Here is a 17684-nt window from a genome sequence, read left to right as displayed (position 1 = left end):
ACGCCGTTGTTCTGGCGTACGGGGTTTCCCCTTAAAATCCCTAGCAGACCCAAGGGCCTGGTATGCTCTTGCAGGGGAAACCCATGCCGGTTTTTTATTTGATATTTGGCGTGGAGTTCCCCCTCAAGATTCATACCAGACACAGTGCTTGGTATTGGCAGGGATCCAAGTCGGATCCCCGTTCAATATCATGCCGCGGCTAAACGCAACCGCAGCTAAAAGCACTGTACAAATGCAGCTGATCGCTGTGCCTGGAGTCTTGAATTCAAGCAAAACAAACATGCTTTTATCTGCGGAAAAACAGCCGTCCGTATGAAAGGGGCCTAAGATGGTATATTTATTTTCTGTTTATTACCAAATAATAATCAGAATATAAGAAATGTTAAAAAAAAAAAAGAATATGAATATATATATATAATTTTTTTTTTTTTTTAAATCTGCATAATTAGACATGCTTCTGAATTATTGCCACATGATAATGGTGCTTATGAAGTAACCAGCTTTAGCACAATAACTAAAAGTGACTCATTTTATTAAGTTATAATGAACAAAGTGCTTTGTCGCTTTTGATTTTTAATAAGACCAAATCCCTGGCATAAATATAGATTCACGAAAAGCTCCTAAAACAGGGATTGTTGGCAGAGATTTGAAAGTCTTTTTTGTCATCGAAATGTTAATCCTAAACATTTGCATCTCTGAATTAATAACCAGTCTGTCAGCTCACTGACATTTTGAAACTATACTCACTTTGCTTATACTAAAAAATGTTATTGTTTGAGTGCAGTGTATGCAACCCCCCAAAACGACCTAATTTTAAAGTAAGCCCGTTTCGAGCAAAATAACCTTTTGCCAATTGTTTTTTCTTCTTTTTTCCTTTTCCTTCTGTCGTACGAGAATTTTCGTGACTTTAATAACCTATTTAATTTCTACTTGCAACTATTAGTCGAAAAAAGTCGTACGATCTGTTGTACGATATTCGGATCGTGTGTACGGGGCATTAGGCTGGCCGTACATTATACAATTTTTCCTTTAGCTTTTTTAAAACCATATAGTATGAGATCAAACCTAAACACTTTCAATTTGTATACAATCAGGCAGGCCCTTACACTAGATAGCTGAAGGTAAATATAAAGCAAATTGTTGCTGCTGTCTGTGTCAATGGACGCAGCAGCAGGACTCGGGAGCACACCCACGCGAGGGCCCCTAGGGAATGCGGGTCTCCGTGGGGGCACTCGAGAAGAGGAGGAACCAGGAGCGCCGCTAGGGGACTCCAGGAGAGGAGGATCGGGGCCCCTCTTTGCAAAACCCTTGCACAGAGAGAGGTAAGTATGACTTGTTAGAGGTGTGTGTTTTATTTAAAAAAAAAAAAAAAACTTTTAAAACCACTTTTTAATTTCACACTTTATAACACAGGGAGGGATGTTATGGTCCAGCGATCTAAGTATTTGCTGTATTCAGATAATGGCTGCATTTTGTGTTCTGGCTTCTCAAAGGTGGCCCAGCCGCAGACAGAACACTGTCTGTAAAACGTCAACTTTGCAGTTTCACTGTAACAGCCCCTGGACACTATACAGACATGATTGACATGTCATGCAAAATTGGTACTTTACTGTTGTAGCTGCAGGGCAGTCCTGAGTAATGGAAATCCCAGGTGGCATGCTCAAATACGAGGAGCCAGTGTGAGGTAAACGAAAAATGTGGAATAAGCTTAAAGTGAAACTTCTCTCTCCCAATCAAAAAAATATTATTTTTACTCCTTATGCTGCTAACAGTAAATAGGAAAATATATCCTATTTACTTGTTTTAAACTTTCAGGAGAAGAGGAGGAGGGGTTTGCTCAGCAAAGCACGCGCTCCTGCATGCATGCTTGAGCTAAAGGCAGATGGATTCCAGGAAGTAAATGCTACATAAATCATTTGCCCTTAAAGGGGTGTTCCAGGCAACCCTGGGCAAAAAAAAATAATAATAATTAAAAGCCATCAGCTACACATACTGCAGCTGCTGGCTTTTAATAAATGGAGACTTGCCTGTCCTGGTGTCCCTCGATGTTGGCACCGCAGCTGATGTTTTACATCAGCTGTCGGGTGCTGCCGTCGCCATTGAGGGTAAGGGAACCCGGCACTAAAGCCTTTCAGCTTCACATCAGGAACCCTACTGCACAGGCACGAGGCCCCGCTCCTCTCTCCTATTAGCCCGGAGGAGGAGGAGCAAACCCTGCGGTGACGTCACGGCTGCGGCCAGACTCCTGGAAGTGGGAAAGGATACCCGTCTTTGACAGGTATCCTGTTCCCCCTCCCCCTGAAAGGCGCCAATTGTGACACCGGAGGGGGGGAGGAATCCGATGGGCGGAAGTTCTACTTTAGGGTGGAACTCCGCTTTAATCAGGATGGCCATGGTCAGAAATGCTAGGGGGGGGGGTGTGTTTTTCAAAGTGATTTCTTATCAAAATCAAGCATGGAGACCAGGATGGATGGGGGCGTTTACTTTAAATATAAAAAAAAATATTAAATGGTGTTTTTGGTTTTGAGGTGCTCAGATGCAGTGCAGATCTGCTTTAATTTGGCAGGATCATTGAGGAATAATGTGAGATAAATAAAGTTTGTTGACTTGATGAAAACTGCTCTTGGCATGTTTGTAACAATAGAAAATCGGGATCCCTGATGTTGTATATTACCGATCTATAGGCATCTGTGTTGCTGAAGAATCATAGCAGTCTAGGAACCATCTTTATTCAACTAGGTGCAGATCTTGTAGCAAATGATAACGTAGATCTGATTTTGTTTGGTAGGAAGTAATTATATATTATATCAAAGGGGTTCCGGGGAAGTTATTGACACCTCCACCCTTAGTTTGCTAACCACCATGTAGTGTGAAAGCTCACAGTACTCTGATGAGGGGGGAATGTTGATTTTCTTACTCTAATCTCAAACTAAACCTAAGGCCTCTTGTACACGATACTCTTGTTTGACCACTTTTTTTTTTACTTGTATGTATTTGCGCATATACGTGTGTGTGTGTGTGTGTGTGTGTAATATAATTATTTATTTTTTATATTTCAGGCGATAAATTCCAAGTTGCATGATGGAGTTTGCCAGCGCTGCAAGGATGTACTGGAATGGAAGGTGAAGTTCAGCAAGTATAAGTCACTGTCTCAGCCTAAAAAATGGTAAGTGACAGCAGTGTTGTAATTAGCAACCAGCCCTACAGAGTTGGATCATTTACTCAAGGTTTGGCCAAGCTTCCAGTTAATGCCTTTGGGAAAAACATGAATGAGTTGGAAAACAATAAAGCTTTTATCTGAAATCTGAAACCTCTTCCATAAAGCGCGTGGCTGGATCAGTAACTGTGTATTTAAAGTCTCTCTTGAAAGAGATCCATTATTAAAGCAGATTATGTGGTAACTTTAAACATAACCTAAAATGGAAATGCACCTGAAAGACACATTCGGGTAACCTTTGAGCAGCAATACAGATCATATATTGTGGTTATACAGTACATGCTATGCAGAATATTTGGTTTATGGAGCTTTCCAGTCTTTTGCTGTTAGAATAGATGTAAATTAAACGGCACACCAATACATTACCTATCACAACTTGTTAAATTTGTTTGGCCTTTCCTCTGTCATTGTTTAGAGGCAGTCCTTCATAATATCCGGAGTTCATTTCTTAAAAAAAAGATTTGATCACTGTGTGTATGTCTACAAAGATGAGCTCTTGCTGCTCCTGTAAGAGGTAAAGTACTCCTGTGGGCCATATTCTCCACCAGGACTCCCCAGCTCCCATAGCCAAATTTCTATTCACATATTGCATGGAGATTGGAGGGAAAAATCGCTTATCACTGTACTACTAAATGACTAATTTAAAAAAACTTCAAGTATATAGTTTCCAAGTTCAAGTGTTTGCAAAGTCAATTTTTTTTCTTTTAAAACGTACCTGCTCTGTGCACTGGTATTGCACAGAACAGCCCTTAACATTCTATTCTAGGTTCCCCACTGGCACTCCTCTTTAGTGTGCCACCATAGGAAACTGATTCATTTGGTGGCACACCTGTGGGCTTGATCCCAAGCCTCACTGCCTGCATCTATAGACAGACTGCGTGGCTTGGCCCCACCCCGTTTCCTCATATTAGGATTTGACTGACAGCATGGTCAGTGGCTCCCGCTGCTCTCTGCAAAGCCTGGTTGAGCAGGAATAATAGGAGAGAGCTGCTACAGGGAATGCGTTAAAGTGATTAAAGTCTTGTTTGTTATTTTCTAATGAAAAAAATAATAATTATACTTGCTCTATGCAGTGGTTTTGCCCAGATCCTCCTCTTCTCGGGTCCCTCTTCTGTGCTCCTGGCCCCTCCCTCCTGTTGAGTTCCCCCACAGCAAGACACTTGCTATGGGGTCAGCCAAGTCGCAGCTCTGTGTGTCCATTCAGACACGGAGCCATGGCCCGCCCTCTCTCTTCTCATTGGCTCACATGGAGCCAATGGCGCCACACTTCTGTCTCAGCCAATGCGAGTCCCGGACAGCCAAGTCTCTCGTGCTACATCGCTGGATCTAGATGGATCTCGGATAAGTATTAGGGGGGCTGCTGCACACAGAAGGCTTTTTATCTTCATTCACAGAATGTATTAAGGTAAAAAAACATTCTGGCCTTATAACCACTTTAAAGGGGTTGTAAAGGTACAATTTTTTTCCCCTAAATAGCTTCCTTTACCTTAGTGCAGTCCTCCTTCACTTACCTCATCCTTCCATTTTGCTTTTAAATGTCCTTATTTCTTCTGAGAAATCCTCACTTCCTGTTCTTCTGTCTGTAACTCCACACAGTAATGCAAGACTTTCTCCCTGATGTGGAGTGTCGTGCTCGCCCCCTCCCCTGGACTACAGGAGTGTCGGGACTCCCACTAACACACAACTCCTTTCTCTATCTGCAACGTAGAGAGCATCCTGACTCTCCTGTAGTCCAGGGGAGGGGGCGAGCACGACACTCCTCTGTCCTCAGGACCCACTAACAGGCCAGATTTTAAGAATTATCTGGGGGAGATGCAGACTAGAATACTGAAATCACTGAGCAGCGAACGATATGTGATGTACACCTGTGATGTATTTCAGTTATCTTGCAAACCTGGCCTGTTAGTGGGTCCTGAAGACAATGGTGAATGTTTTAGCTCAGGCCACAATTTTAGAAAGTTGTTTGAAGGGCGCTACCAAGCTCCCATATGCTGCCACAGTGTGAAAGGGCCCTCCGTGAACTACAGTCCAGATTTTAGCCATAGTGTTTTTTTTGTTTTTTTGACTATCAACCAACTTCTAAATGAGGCACTGAATATGCTCTCTTGAAGTTATTATTTTTACTACTATATAATCAATCTAGTAGCAACCAGCAAGGCTGTCAACAACTGTATAATTCTCAAATTTGAACAAAGAATAGAAATGTGATTCACGTTTGTTTCTAAAAAAAAAAAAAAAAAGGGAGAAAACAAAATCTAAATTTTATAACTAGTTCACAGTGGGATTTGAATCTGCAGCAAGACCACAAGAAAGATGTCCTGCCGGGCAGAACATCACATGTGTGCGAATCATAGGCCTCCCAGAAAGGCATAAAAACGTACAGTAACAACACTTTCATTAACTAGGATTTGCAACCAAACTTTTTCCTTTAGAACAGTTTAATTTTCTATTTTTTATTCTTTGCCATTTTTGTATTTACATGGTAAGCTTTCCTCTGCAGTAAGCTGTTGGACAGAAAAATCTCTGAAATGCAGAAAGGAGTACCAGACCAAAATTGAGTTAAGCCGCGTAAACACGACCATTTTTCATGACATTGGGAAAAACAAAATTTTCTTAACGTCATTCTTGTCAAGCACTATCGTGGGAAAAAAAATGCTTGAGTAAAGCGCGGTGACGTACGACGGCACTATAAAGGGGACATTCCATTCAGATGGCGCCACCCTTTGGGCTGCTTTTGCTGATTTTGTGTTAAGTAAAAGTTTGGTGAGAGATGATTCGCGCTTTTCAGTCTGTTACAGCGTGACGAATGTGCTATCTCCATTACAAATGCTAGTTTTACCATGCCATCCCGTCTCATAACTTCTGAGCATGCGCATTTTTTTTTCTCCGACATTAAAGCCTACACACGACCGTTTTTCACAATGTGAAAAACGACGATGAGAAAAATTGGAGCAGGTTCTAAATTTTTAATGCCCATTTTTCACGACGAGAAAAATGCTCTGGAGCCTACACACGGTCGTTTTTAATGACCAATTTAAAAAATAGAATTTTTCTCGTCATGAAAAACGGTTGTGTTCAAGATATTTTTGATAAAAAAAAAAGGTAACCCCACTCCTAGTTCATCTGGGCTCAACACAGAATACAATTGGATGGATTCAGAGGAAACGGTGACTACGCAGATCTATATTGGCCAGTATTAGACTCTCGTCATTGAGGAGCAAACTTGCTAAGCCATTCCATTTCTGTGTAACTAAGTTTTATTCTGTGTTGAGCCCTGATAAACCGGGAATGGTATTGCACCCGAAATGCATTGGCTGTTTTTATATGACTTTTTTTTTATCAACAATTATCTTGGACCATATTATCCAATATTTGGTCTGACACTCCTTTTCTGTCATTTTTATGGTTTGAGCTACTTTTGGGTGCCGATCAAGGGAAGCCTTGCCATGTGCGAGCTCACTACAGCTACCTTTCTTGTTTGAAGTTTTCCTTCATCTAACTATACTTGCAAATCTAAAAGTTTTCAGCACCTTTTTCCTGGACAGAACAATCTAGCCTGGTCTTGACACCTCAAACATCCCAGCTTGTATCTACATAAGAAATAAGAATGCTTTATTGTGCATTCAAGAAAATCCATCTTTATAAATACAGTATGTAGTTTGTCTGCTCCAACTTCAGTTCTGTACTAGTTTTTGAACAGAAAATGTTTTTATGTTTGGTATACCGTATTCTTTTTATCCTCTTTAGTTTCTACAATACTGTTTCCTAACAACTTTTGGACAGTTTCACTATGATACATAATGGCCCTTTATGGCTTTAAAAAGAAGCAGACCGTATAGATTTTGTTGCACCTGGTTTTCATTCAGTCATCTGTTTTTAGACACGGGTAACTTTTTGGACAGCTGGTTATAGCAGTGCTTGCTCTTTTAACTTGTTTTTGTATTGGTACTTCGTATACTGTAGTTATTGTAATAGTTTTTATCTTGCATATCGGCAGTATTGAAAATGTTCCTCCAAAGGCAATTTACTTTACTACCTTACTTTTGTTTTAAATCCTTACAGTACTGTTGCATTATCTTGTTGACAGAAGCTGCTGTTTCAAGGATCCACGTGGTATACTCCATGTCATTTTTGTTTATTTGAGAGTAGATTCAAAAAGTATTTTTTTTTCTGTGCTTGTGTGCACAAGCACAGTAATGGTGGCCATGCTGTCACTGGACAATGCAGATTACAGAAAAAAGGCACAGAGGCAATTAAAATGGCTCTGCACTATGTGATTGCTGTGACCAATCGCAGCTTCCGTATGATTCCACTTGTCAGTTAACAAAGGTAGAAACTACCTAGCTAATGAGAGTTGTTCAATACTTTGTGATCGCTGTGACCTGTCTAACAATGCTGCCCACAAGCCTGTTTGTTTACAAAGTAAGGGCAAGCCTGTGGTGATGTCATAAAAATATTAAGAAGGTATAATCTTACTTTTTATGTAACTTTTCAGAAAAAGTTCTGCATTTATGTTATGTAGGACAAAAGGGAAACGAAACAACACCTACATTTGTGTCTGGAGTTCATCTTTAAAATCCTCATTCACTTTCCTCCAGCCACCAATGAGAAGTGTATAACTTAAATTATGCAGGCAACCTGTTTCTAAATAAAGTCCATAGTCTAGTCTCTGGTATGAAACCATTCAGTCCACAAAGCAGAAACCCCCTGCCCCAGAGTCGCCCTATTTCTAATTCATTCTTTACCATATCAACTGATAAAGAAAAGATTTAGGTCTTCAACAAACTGATTTTTTTTTTTTCTTCATTTGTGTAATGTGATTACAAATTGTATTCTCCATCTAATTTTAATGCTGTTTTTTGTGATGATTAACTGCATATGTAGTTTAGTTAATCTGTCTTCTGGTACTGTGAGATTGTGCATCAAAGCATTATTCAAAACATTATTCTTTGTCACATTTTTGCAAAATTCTCCCAGCTTCCGATTTAGTCATACTATTGTATTCCAATTTTAAAGATAAATGCAGTTGTCTTTTATAAACTCATATGTTGTATGCTCCACATAACATATCTTAGAATTGGGTTGAGATATATATATATATAATATTCTTGGAGATAGAAGTCCTGTTTAAATTTTAGAAATCTAAAAAAATATATTAATTGAGCATAGTTCAGACTGTTCTGTCTTCAGTGTTCTATTCTTGCTCTGGTTCTGCATGTCTTTAACTAACTTTGCTACACATTTCAGATATCTAATGCCTAGTACACATGGGGGAATGTCGGGAGACATCGGCCAGTTCAACAAAAAATGCCAGACATTCGACCCATGTGTCTGTCGGCCGAGCATGCTGTACAGCCAGCAGCTGACCAGCTCCCGATCACTCCTAATTTACATACATACTGTGCATTCATATGATGTTACGCTGGCATTTTTAATGTAAATATTAACCTAGTCACAAAAATTCCATATAAGCGTTAACATGTATTTTTTAATGTTGTTTTTCAAGTCATTTTCAAGGGCAGCATTTTGAGAAACAAAGTACACCATCTACGTTTTTATATAAAAAGGAAAAAAAATGGCAACTTCCTCCTGAGCTTCAGTTATTTGTGTTTCTGCTGGCCGCACAGGAGCATCACCAGTTTAGTTTATTTTATCTATGCTTTAGGTTAGATGTGTCAAACAAGAGGCCCACTGGTCAAATCCGGCCCTTCAGGCCATTTCATGTGGCCCTCACACCTCTTCTGCAGCTGAGCCCCCCTCTTGTCTCCACTCGCCACCTCATCTCAGCAGTTTGCAGCAGAGAGGACAACAGAACTCCTCCACCAGATCCTGCACTTCTCTTTGCACAGAGAGGCTTGTTTCTGCCCCCCGTCTCAGCAGTCGGCATCAGCAGAGTGGAGGACAGGACTACTACAGATTCTGCGCCTCTCTGTGCAGCCGCAACACCACCTTGTCTCCACCTCACCGGTCTCCGCATTCAGCAGCTAACTCCAGCCCTCCTTTGATCCTTCTCCAGACCCTGCACTTTTTGCTTCTCAGTTTCTACCCAGCAGCAGCACAAAGTAAAGGGGGGTGGTGGTGGGTAATGCTTGACTTCTGATGGTGGGGCGGCTTGCTCTGGACATCTAGTCTTACAAATGCAACCGGCCCTTTGAGGGCCACCATAATGCTGATGTGGCCTGTGCTGAAATGGAGTTTGACATGCCTGCTTTAGGCCGTTGTGTTGCAAGGGCCTCCCAATATGTGCTCCCCTGTGATTCCAGGGATGGTGAGCTTGAAGGGGTTGCATACTGTTTTTTTTTTTTCTAGGCTACATTTGTTGGTATCCTAGTTGTGGGATCTTAACTGACGGTCACCTTTTTGGTGTTCGCCAAAGTTCCTTCTCTTCTGGAGAAGAAGCAGCTATACCTATGGTCACAGAGGCAACCAGATTTTTCGTTCATTTTTCGAGACTATGCACCTACTTTGCGATACTTTATCAATATCGGTCCTCATGATGTTCTAACACTTTGCTTTTAAAATAATTTGTTCTCAACATGAACTTCATTGTGTGTGTGTGTGTGTGTGTGTGTGTATACATGAATAGAAAGGTGTATATTAACAGCCTACAATACACCACTCAGCGCCAACCAAGTCCTACAGCTCTCCAGCAGTGCAAACATTAATAATAGACTTCCCAATTCACTTTACAGAGTATCAGAATAGTACTTAGCAGCTGTTTAAAAAATACAAAGTATAAAAATAAAACGGTCCAATTACTGAATCGTTCGGATACTAAGACATCGCTAATTTTAAACTAGGATATAGATCGTGTGGCCAACACCACATCTGAAAAGTCTTTGTGTAGTGATCGTAGAGGGAACAGTCCAATCACCAACGGTTGTCACAGTGTGCACCTTCCACCAAAAACTCCTGCATTTCACCTTGTGAAGCCCCCCCCCCACAGGGGGTTAAACTTGCCAGAAAGCGCTAATGAGACAGCCTTAAGATAAGTGTGGATGGTACCGAGGCTCAAAAAAAAACTTCATAAAACACAAGCATTGCACATAGCGTAATCCTGTTTTATTAAGACGAACTCCCCGTACATCAAAAGACCCACTTATATCTAACTACGTACACAGTATAAAAGTTAATCAAGCAAACGGTGTGACCAAATAGAATGCTATAACCGTATTCTGCCATCCGAAGAGTCAGCGTGTCTCCTTGCAGACAACGCAAACAGAGGACGTGACCACACGACATCATAATGAGCTTGTATCTCCCCGCCCTCCAGTGCATCGGCCAATCGTACGCCAGCAGCCACACATGACAGGTGCTTGTCACTATAGCAAGATTAAACGCTGCCGGCTTGACTCGCACAGGGAAGTGAGAAGATACAAGATACTGCAAAAAATACAGCCTCAATAAATATAAACATTTTAAAACATCAGTAAATCGTATACACCCTGAACAATACAAATAAATACGGCTTGAAATAGCATGCATATAAGATTTTTTTTTATGGGTAAACATATAATTCAAGCTGACCTTCATGGGGGCAAATCTATGTACATTCCCATATCCCATAATCGGATAATTAATTAATAAATAAATAAATATATTTATTAAAAACCTGAGATAATATCAGTAAATATGAATGTATTGCTCATAAAATACACTAACAAATTCATTAAATATGTGTATATAAAATTATTCTAGGGGAGTTCTAAAAATTCATAAAAGTTCCATAAAAATTAATAAGAACTTAATATGAATCTCATAATGTAAAAAAATAGCCGATTAAATGTATATAGGTGACTATTTATTAAGTCACCTATAAAAACAGTTTATGTCAAGATCGACATTTAACCCTTTCGGCAATAATGTAAAAAGAAAAAAAAAACGGAGTGCGACTTTAAAGGCGCTACTGCAAAAATAATAAAACGTGCATATAAATAGTACAAAAGCGTGGATACATAAAAATTGCAATACAGATATGGATTCTTAAAACCAACGCGTTTCGGAAAACAGGGTTTTTCTTCCTTCATCAAGGTAGTAACAGAATTTCACATATCCTTATTATTGGCAATGCAAATAAGTATCCAAAGGCTTAAAAAGAGTAACACTACAGTGCATGTCCCTTCATGCAGTTCATCCACTGTGTCAATGTTGGTAATCAAGCAGACAGGAGAGGAGGGATACAAAAGACCTCAGAAGATAACACTAGGACGATCTCTGTCCTAGACACCTCAGGGAAAGCTGTAACCAGACAGTGTGTTTGTGTACTGGGGTCCAAAAAAACGAGAACCTATGCGTATTAGTGTACTTGCATACCGCCAGGCAAGTTAATAAGGAAGTGTGAGGATTAGACAGTACAGATGATAGTTTCAACATCAGTAAGAGAAGCCATCTCAAGCTGAATGTCATGCAGATTCCTCTAAACACAACCTCCTGCCTCCCTAGGTGGAGTTTTTGTCATGATCTGTATGCCTCTCCACCTCAGCCATTCAGAGGAAGCCTTGTATACGTTTGATTAAAATACAAAGCTTCCTGTGAATGGCTGAGAAGTACTCAACTTGATTTTGTTCCAACAGCAGATGACCTGCCCATTGCCAGAATACAGCCCTGTATACTATATGCAGCTAATGCTACATACAGTTTATATAGCGCTGATGACAGCCAGAACAATTGGATCATTTGGGCCATCTCGACTTAAACTATTTTGAAGTGGAAGTAATCCTGAAGTTTGGCATGTGCCAGCCAAGTCCATTTATCAATTGCCTGCGTATTTCCTCCTATCAGGCAGCCCAGGTGCATTATACATTGCGTCTGTGCACTACTGTACTCTTGTATTTGGCATTGCTATCATAAACATAAGTACAGCGTATGGCCATATGTAAAACATTAAAGATGTTCAAGTTTTGCATATGCTGGTATGCTGCACTTGCCTTTACGATATACACAAGTATAGCGGCGCACAGCCATCCGCATCATTGATAGCCTGTACTTTGCACTTGGACTGCCTGGGCAGAGGAAATATTCTGCCAAGCAGGTTTGGCCGGCTTGTATGCAAGAGCCCTTAATGGCTGCTAAATACATCTGTATGTTCAGCTGAAACAATGTTCTGTAAAGTCAATTTAATACAGAAATGTTAAGTTATTATATAGCACTGCAGTTGTGTTTTGTGGTTGACCTGATAATTTGTGCAGCACATTCCTTTCCTTTTCTTTTTTTTAGTGTTAAATGCTTGCAAAAAACAGTGAAGGATGCCTATCACATCATATGCAAACCATGTGCTACTCGGCTTGATCTTTGTGCCAAATGTGGGAAAAATGAAGACATTGTTGTGCCGTAAGTAGTAGATTGTGATTTCACTGAAATATCATCATTCTGTTCGGATGTAGTTGTGGTGCAGCTTGGGGAAAAAGATACTGCATGTTTGGATTGAAGAGTTCACAGAAGATTGTACTCTGAGATTGCTCAGAAAATCCAAATCATCACACTATTTAAAGCTGAGCTCCAGGCAACCCTTTTTTATTTTGGATAAAGGAGGGGTAGAGCGAAAGCCTCTCTCGTGTGTGTTTTTGTGTTTTTTTTTTTTTTTTTTTTTTTGTGTTTTTTTTATGCGCTAAACAAAAAATGCCTCCAATTTTACTTTCTGTTATAAAACAACAATAAAAAAAATGAAGATCAAATGTCTTCAAAAATGTTAGGTCAATATATATTCTTCTACATGTTTCTGTAAAAAATATTGCAATAAGCATATATAGGTTGGTTTGCGCAAAATATAGCATCACCCAACACCCCCCCCCCCTCTCACAGCCTGGAGAACACATTCTATCCCATAGAACCTAAAATTGCTAACATCACCTGAAAAGCACGGACTAAAATCCTATCTCTTCTGCTAGTAAAAGCAGCACATACAATGCACACAAATGCAGGCTATGCACACAGTTGGCCCTAGATATTTAACCCCCTTCCCAGCCAGTGGCATTAGCACAGTGACAGTGCATATTGGGGTGATCCATTATTACCAAAAAGCTCTATTTGTGAGGGGAAACAAATTACAAATTTATGTATAGTATTGTATGACTGCGCAATTGTCAGTTAAAGTAACACAAATGGCCTGGCCATGGAGGTCAAGTGTTCAAAAGCTGTTTGCGACTCCCAAAGGTAACCGACAGCAAAAAACATGATAGAGGCTGATAGAGGCTGTCTTTATCCCCCTCTTATAGCCAAAATAAAAACAAGTTGACTTACTTTTTTTATTGGATAGGTAGAAATGGTTAAAAACATGAGAGAAAACCACTCACAAGTAAGGTGCACCAAGGAAGAAGTGCACAATGTCAAACACTTAATGGGAATTAATCACAGGTCTCTTTTTAAAAGCCTCAGACTACCACCTCCATACACAAGCTGAGCGACCAGGCTTCCTGGCAATCGTAATAACATCATTATGCTTCGCCTTGATGCATTTCGCTACTCCCTGTGGGCATGGTGAAATGCATCAAGGTGAAGCATAGTGATTCACCATTGTCAGGAAGCCTGGCCGCTTGGGTGGTAAGTGGCCCTTACAACAGGGTTATTCTTTAGGTGAGTTAAGTGGTTTAATTTTAAATTTATCCTTTCTCAGACTTTATGGAGATACTACTATATTTGTGACATTTGCATATTATTTTCTGTGTTGGAGGTATGCAAATCCCTTAAATATTTTAGGGCAGTTTTATTGACCGTAGCCTCTAAGGGAGTCGAAAAAGGTATTTGTATGATTGTATCATCTGTGCTGTCATTGGAACCTACTAAGGCCATTTGGTTGACAGGCACATGGGTTCATCCACCCACACTTTATGGCAAATGGGTGTTCTCTTAATTGTATAGTTAGCACACATACAAAAGCATTCATATTGTGATGTTCAAATTCCTTGCGGTTTGTAAGAGTTATGCCTCAGATTTGCATTGCTTGAAGTCTCCCTCTTTTACTTGGCACTTCAATGAAATCTGTTCACTTTGTGGGCAAAACTGCTAATGAGACTCAGGAGGCTCAAACGCTACTGTCATCGGTTGATTGTTCAGAGCCTATTAAGAGAGCCTTTTTGGTTTAAAGCCCAGAAGGTAAAGCATTCATTGAAAAGTCTGGCTTTGTAACGGAGGCATTTATCCTGAAGTAATTTTTCTGTCTGGAGAGACCTTTGTGTTCGTACAGTGTCAAACTTTTAAGACGTTTTTCTCAGTGCTTGGGGAAATAAGGATACACGTTTAAAGCGGTGGTTCACCCTCCTTGACATCATTATACCATTACATTCGGCATCGTAGCGCGAGCTACGGTATGCCGGTCTTAAATTTTTAATCCCCGTACTCACTGTGCTATCGATCATTGAAGTTTCCGACTCCCGCGGGGAATGGGCGTGCCTATGGAGAGGGAGGATGATTGAGGGCCGGCTCTGGCACGTCACGCTCCCCGAAGACAGCCGGAGTAGGTCTCGGCTCTTCACGGCGCCTGCGCACAGGCTATGCGCAGGCGCCGTGAATAGCCAAGCCTATTTCGGCTATTTCCGGAGGAGTGTGACGTGCCAGGGTCGGCCGTCAATCACCTTCTCTCACCATAGGAACGCCCATTCCCCGGAATCTTCAACGATCCATAGCACGGTGAGTACGGGGATAAAAAATGTAAGACCGGCATACCGTAGCTCGCGCTACGATGCCGAATGTAATGGTATAATAAAATTTTTTTTTTTTTTTTTTAATAGGGTGAACCCCCGCTTTAAGAATTTCTACAAAAAGTGTATAGTAAAATTGAACAAAACTACTAATGTGAAATGATAATCGATAACGGGGAAAAAACGTAATGCTTTTTTGCACTATGCTGTTTCTTCATGGTGAACAAAACACTATAACTTTTTGTTCATGACGGTATGTACATTTTAAATGATGATCTTGCTGGCAGTCGTGCATAGTTGGATGTGCAAATCTGACACTGAAGAAGACAATAGCAGGTTCAAATGGCCCCTTTTATGTTTTTCAGGTGGTTGTGTACTGGGCAGTTAGCATCTTGTATATTCTACGGTAGTTCTTTCTCCCTTTGGCATGTTTTGTAAAGCATTTTGAGTAGTGCAACACAGTTTAAAAAACCCTGTATGTCAGATCACAGCACTCTGTCACACAAATCGGTCCAAGGCTAATTGGGAGGTACAGGAGAAGGCAGGACAACTTTGCCCTTCTCTTCCAAAAGTTGTGATGTGTAGAATACAGTATCCTGGTTAAAGTGTCACTGAAGGCAAAACTTTTTATTTTTCATTTTGGGTAGCACAAGGTGTTTTTTTTTTTTTTGCCATCTGTTTACCATTTGGAGAGATTTCCATTGATCCTGTCCTAGACAAAACAGGAAGTAAGAGAAAAATCCCTCCAAAGTCAGGTAATCCCAGCGTGTCACTGGAACAATTGTCCCTATGTGGAGATTTTTCCTCTATTCCTGTTTTGATGTCAACCCCAAATTTGGGATTTTCTTTTACTTTCATTTTTAGTGATAATGGTAAACTAGACTAATAGAGAGTGTGACTCTCCCCAACAGGGACACAGACGGCAATAAAAACTGACAATTTTACTCATTCTCCACTCTATCCAAACCCACAAAATGTCCTTTAGTGACACTTTAAGCTTCCAAAGTCGGCTCTAGGGGGTAAGAACAGTTTTGTCTGATCTGTTGTAATGATGATTGGTTGCATCTTAAACATGTATAATCGTTTTTATTTGATTATAGAATCGTCGGCGCATCTACAGCTGGTGAAAAAGCGGAAAGAGACAGCAATACAGACAGTGACTTGGACTTAAATATAGACTTGGAGGTTTCAGATGATGAGTTGCCTGAGGGAGGGGACAAAGACAAACGTGAATCTGTGTGTAGAAATACAACTGATGTCAAAAGTTAATGGAAGTCTTCTGTTACACAGTGTTTTTAACAGCGTTCACATTCTCTTTCATCGTCTCAGCAATATTGTGTATAAACTGTTCAGCTGTATTTACTGGAATTTGGAGTTGTACTGTATCACATGTTCTACATTTCACAGGCCAAGACCAAAGTCTTCATGTAGAAAAAAGGCTATTCTCATTTATGAATACATTTATTTAAAGTGTGCCATGTTTAAGAGCAATTATGACACCAGCATGAGGCCTTACATCTATGGTTATGTATTTTTTTCTTTGTGTATTCAGAATGTTAAGAGAATACTTTTTATCTTGCTAATAATACAGGATATATTTACTCTGGGACCTACCTTTTTTGTCTTAAACTGCCAATTCTGTACAGTTCTTGATATTCTCTATTGTCTACATTAAGCAAACTAGCAGTTAGTGGTGTTACCTGCTGCCTTATGTCTTGTGCAATATGTGTTACTAAAAATGCGTGTCCTTCATTTTCAAATGAAGGCCAAATGAAACCACAGTTCATTTGGGTAATCCTGATGGTAATCATACTGCATTGTTTGAAACCCTACAAGCCCAGTGTCATTGTTTTTAAGAAATAAAATATTAAAAGTATGGCTTTTTCACCTACCAGGGTGGTGCACAGCTGCACTAATATAAAAAATATTCCCCAATATATGCTTGAAGAAAGTCCTTTATGACTGGACGGTGTTCTTCACAGTGTGAGAAGGGTTAGATGGCACCTAGGGTTTGAGGGCCTTTTGGGATGTCCTCAACCAAATTTGGCTTTAGAGTTTTCTTCAGGGTTGTCAAAGCCTGGAGGCTTTGTAGTGTCTTGAGTGGAATAAAGCCTTCAACCCTGGGTCCACATTTTTCCAGTAACTAGCACACTGATTGTTCAACTGTTCATTGTTCATAGTGTCCTTGTTATGGCCCATACACACGATCCGAATATCGGACGAAAACGATCTTTCGAGGAAGAATCGTATGATTTTCGGATCGTGTGTACACTACTTTAGAGAGCCGATCACGACAGTTCATCTGATCTTATTCGATCAGACAAGCACGAAAATTTTCCTTGTACGATACCAGATCGTACGATTTTCATTTAGTCAGTATAGTTGTCCAAAAATACAATACAAATACATTCCAACACATGACATCACTTCCAATTTTTTTTTTTTTTTTTTTTTTTTTTTTTTCTGTCGTACTAGAATTTTCGTAACTTTATTACCCTATTCAATTTCCACTTGTGACTATTAAGCGAAAAAAGTCGTACGATATTCGGATCGTGTGTACAGGCCATTAGACTCTATACAGACACAAGGAGTGCATGTCTAGGTTCTGACCTGTGACAGGCTTTCTGAGAAGGAGGCGTGAGCGAGAAAAGGTGGTCTGTGTGGAAACCGACATAGAGCCCGAGCAGACCAAGACAGGCAGGAAGGTGTAGGAGTTTTTTTTAAATTGCTGAAAGAAAAAACTGTAGTAACCCCTTTGAGTTTTTTGAACACTTTAAATAAAAGTGGGCTAGACAGCCCTAAAAAGATTGTGGTCAGCATATTGTGTGCTT

General features: G+C 40.2%; 1 protein-coding gene across 1 annotated transcript in view; it reads left to right on the top strand.

Annotated features, from left to right (window-relative positions):
* The window catches only part of C1H9orf85 (chromosome 1 C9orf85 homolog), a 44892-nt gene extending 28163 nt beyond the window's left edge, over positions 1 to 16729 (top strand). Inside the window, exons 2-4 of the mRNA XM_040356476.1 lie at positions 3060 to 3166; positions 12434 to 12547; positions 15954 to 16729. Of these exons, the coding sequence (XP_040212410.1) occupies positions 3060 to 3166; positions 12434 to 12547; positions 15954 to 16122 (390 nt within the window). The 3' untranslated portion in view covers positions 16123 to 16729. The remainder of the gene's footprint in view (positions 1 to 3059; positions 3167 to 12433; positions 12548 to 15953) is intronic.
* The last annotated feature ends 955 nt before the right edge of the window (positions 16730 to 17684 follow it).

This window comes from Rana temporaria, chromosome 1, assembly GCF_905171775.1.
Source record: "Rana temporaria chromosome 1, aRanTem1.1, whole genome shotgun sequence".
Taxonomy (NCBI): domain Eukaryota; kingdom Metazoa; phylum Chordata; class Amphibia; order Anura; family Ranidae; genus Rana; species Rana temporaria.
This window is presented reverse-complemented; position numbering and strand designations above follow the sequence as displayed.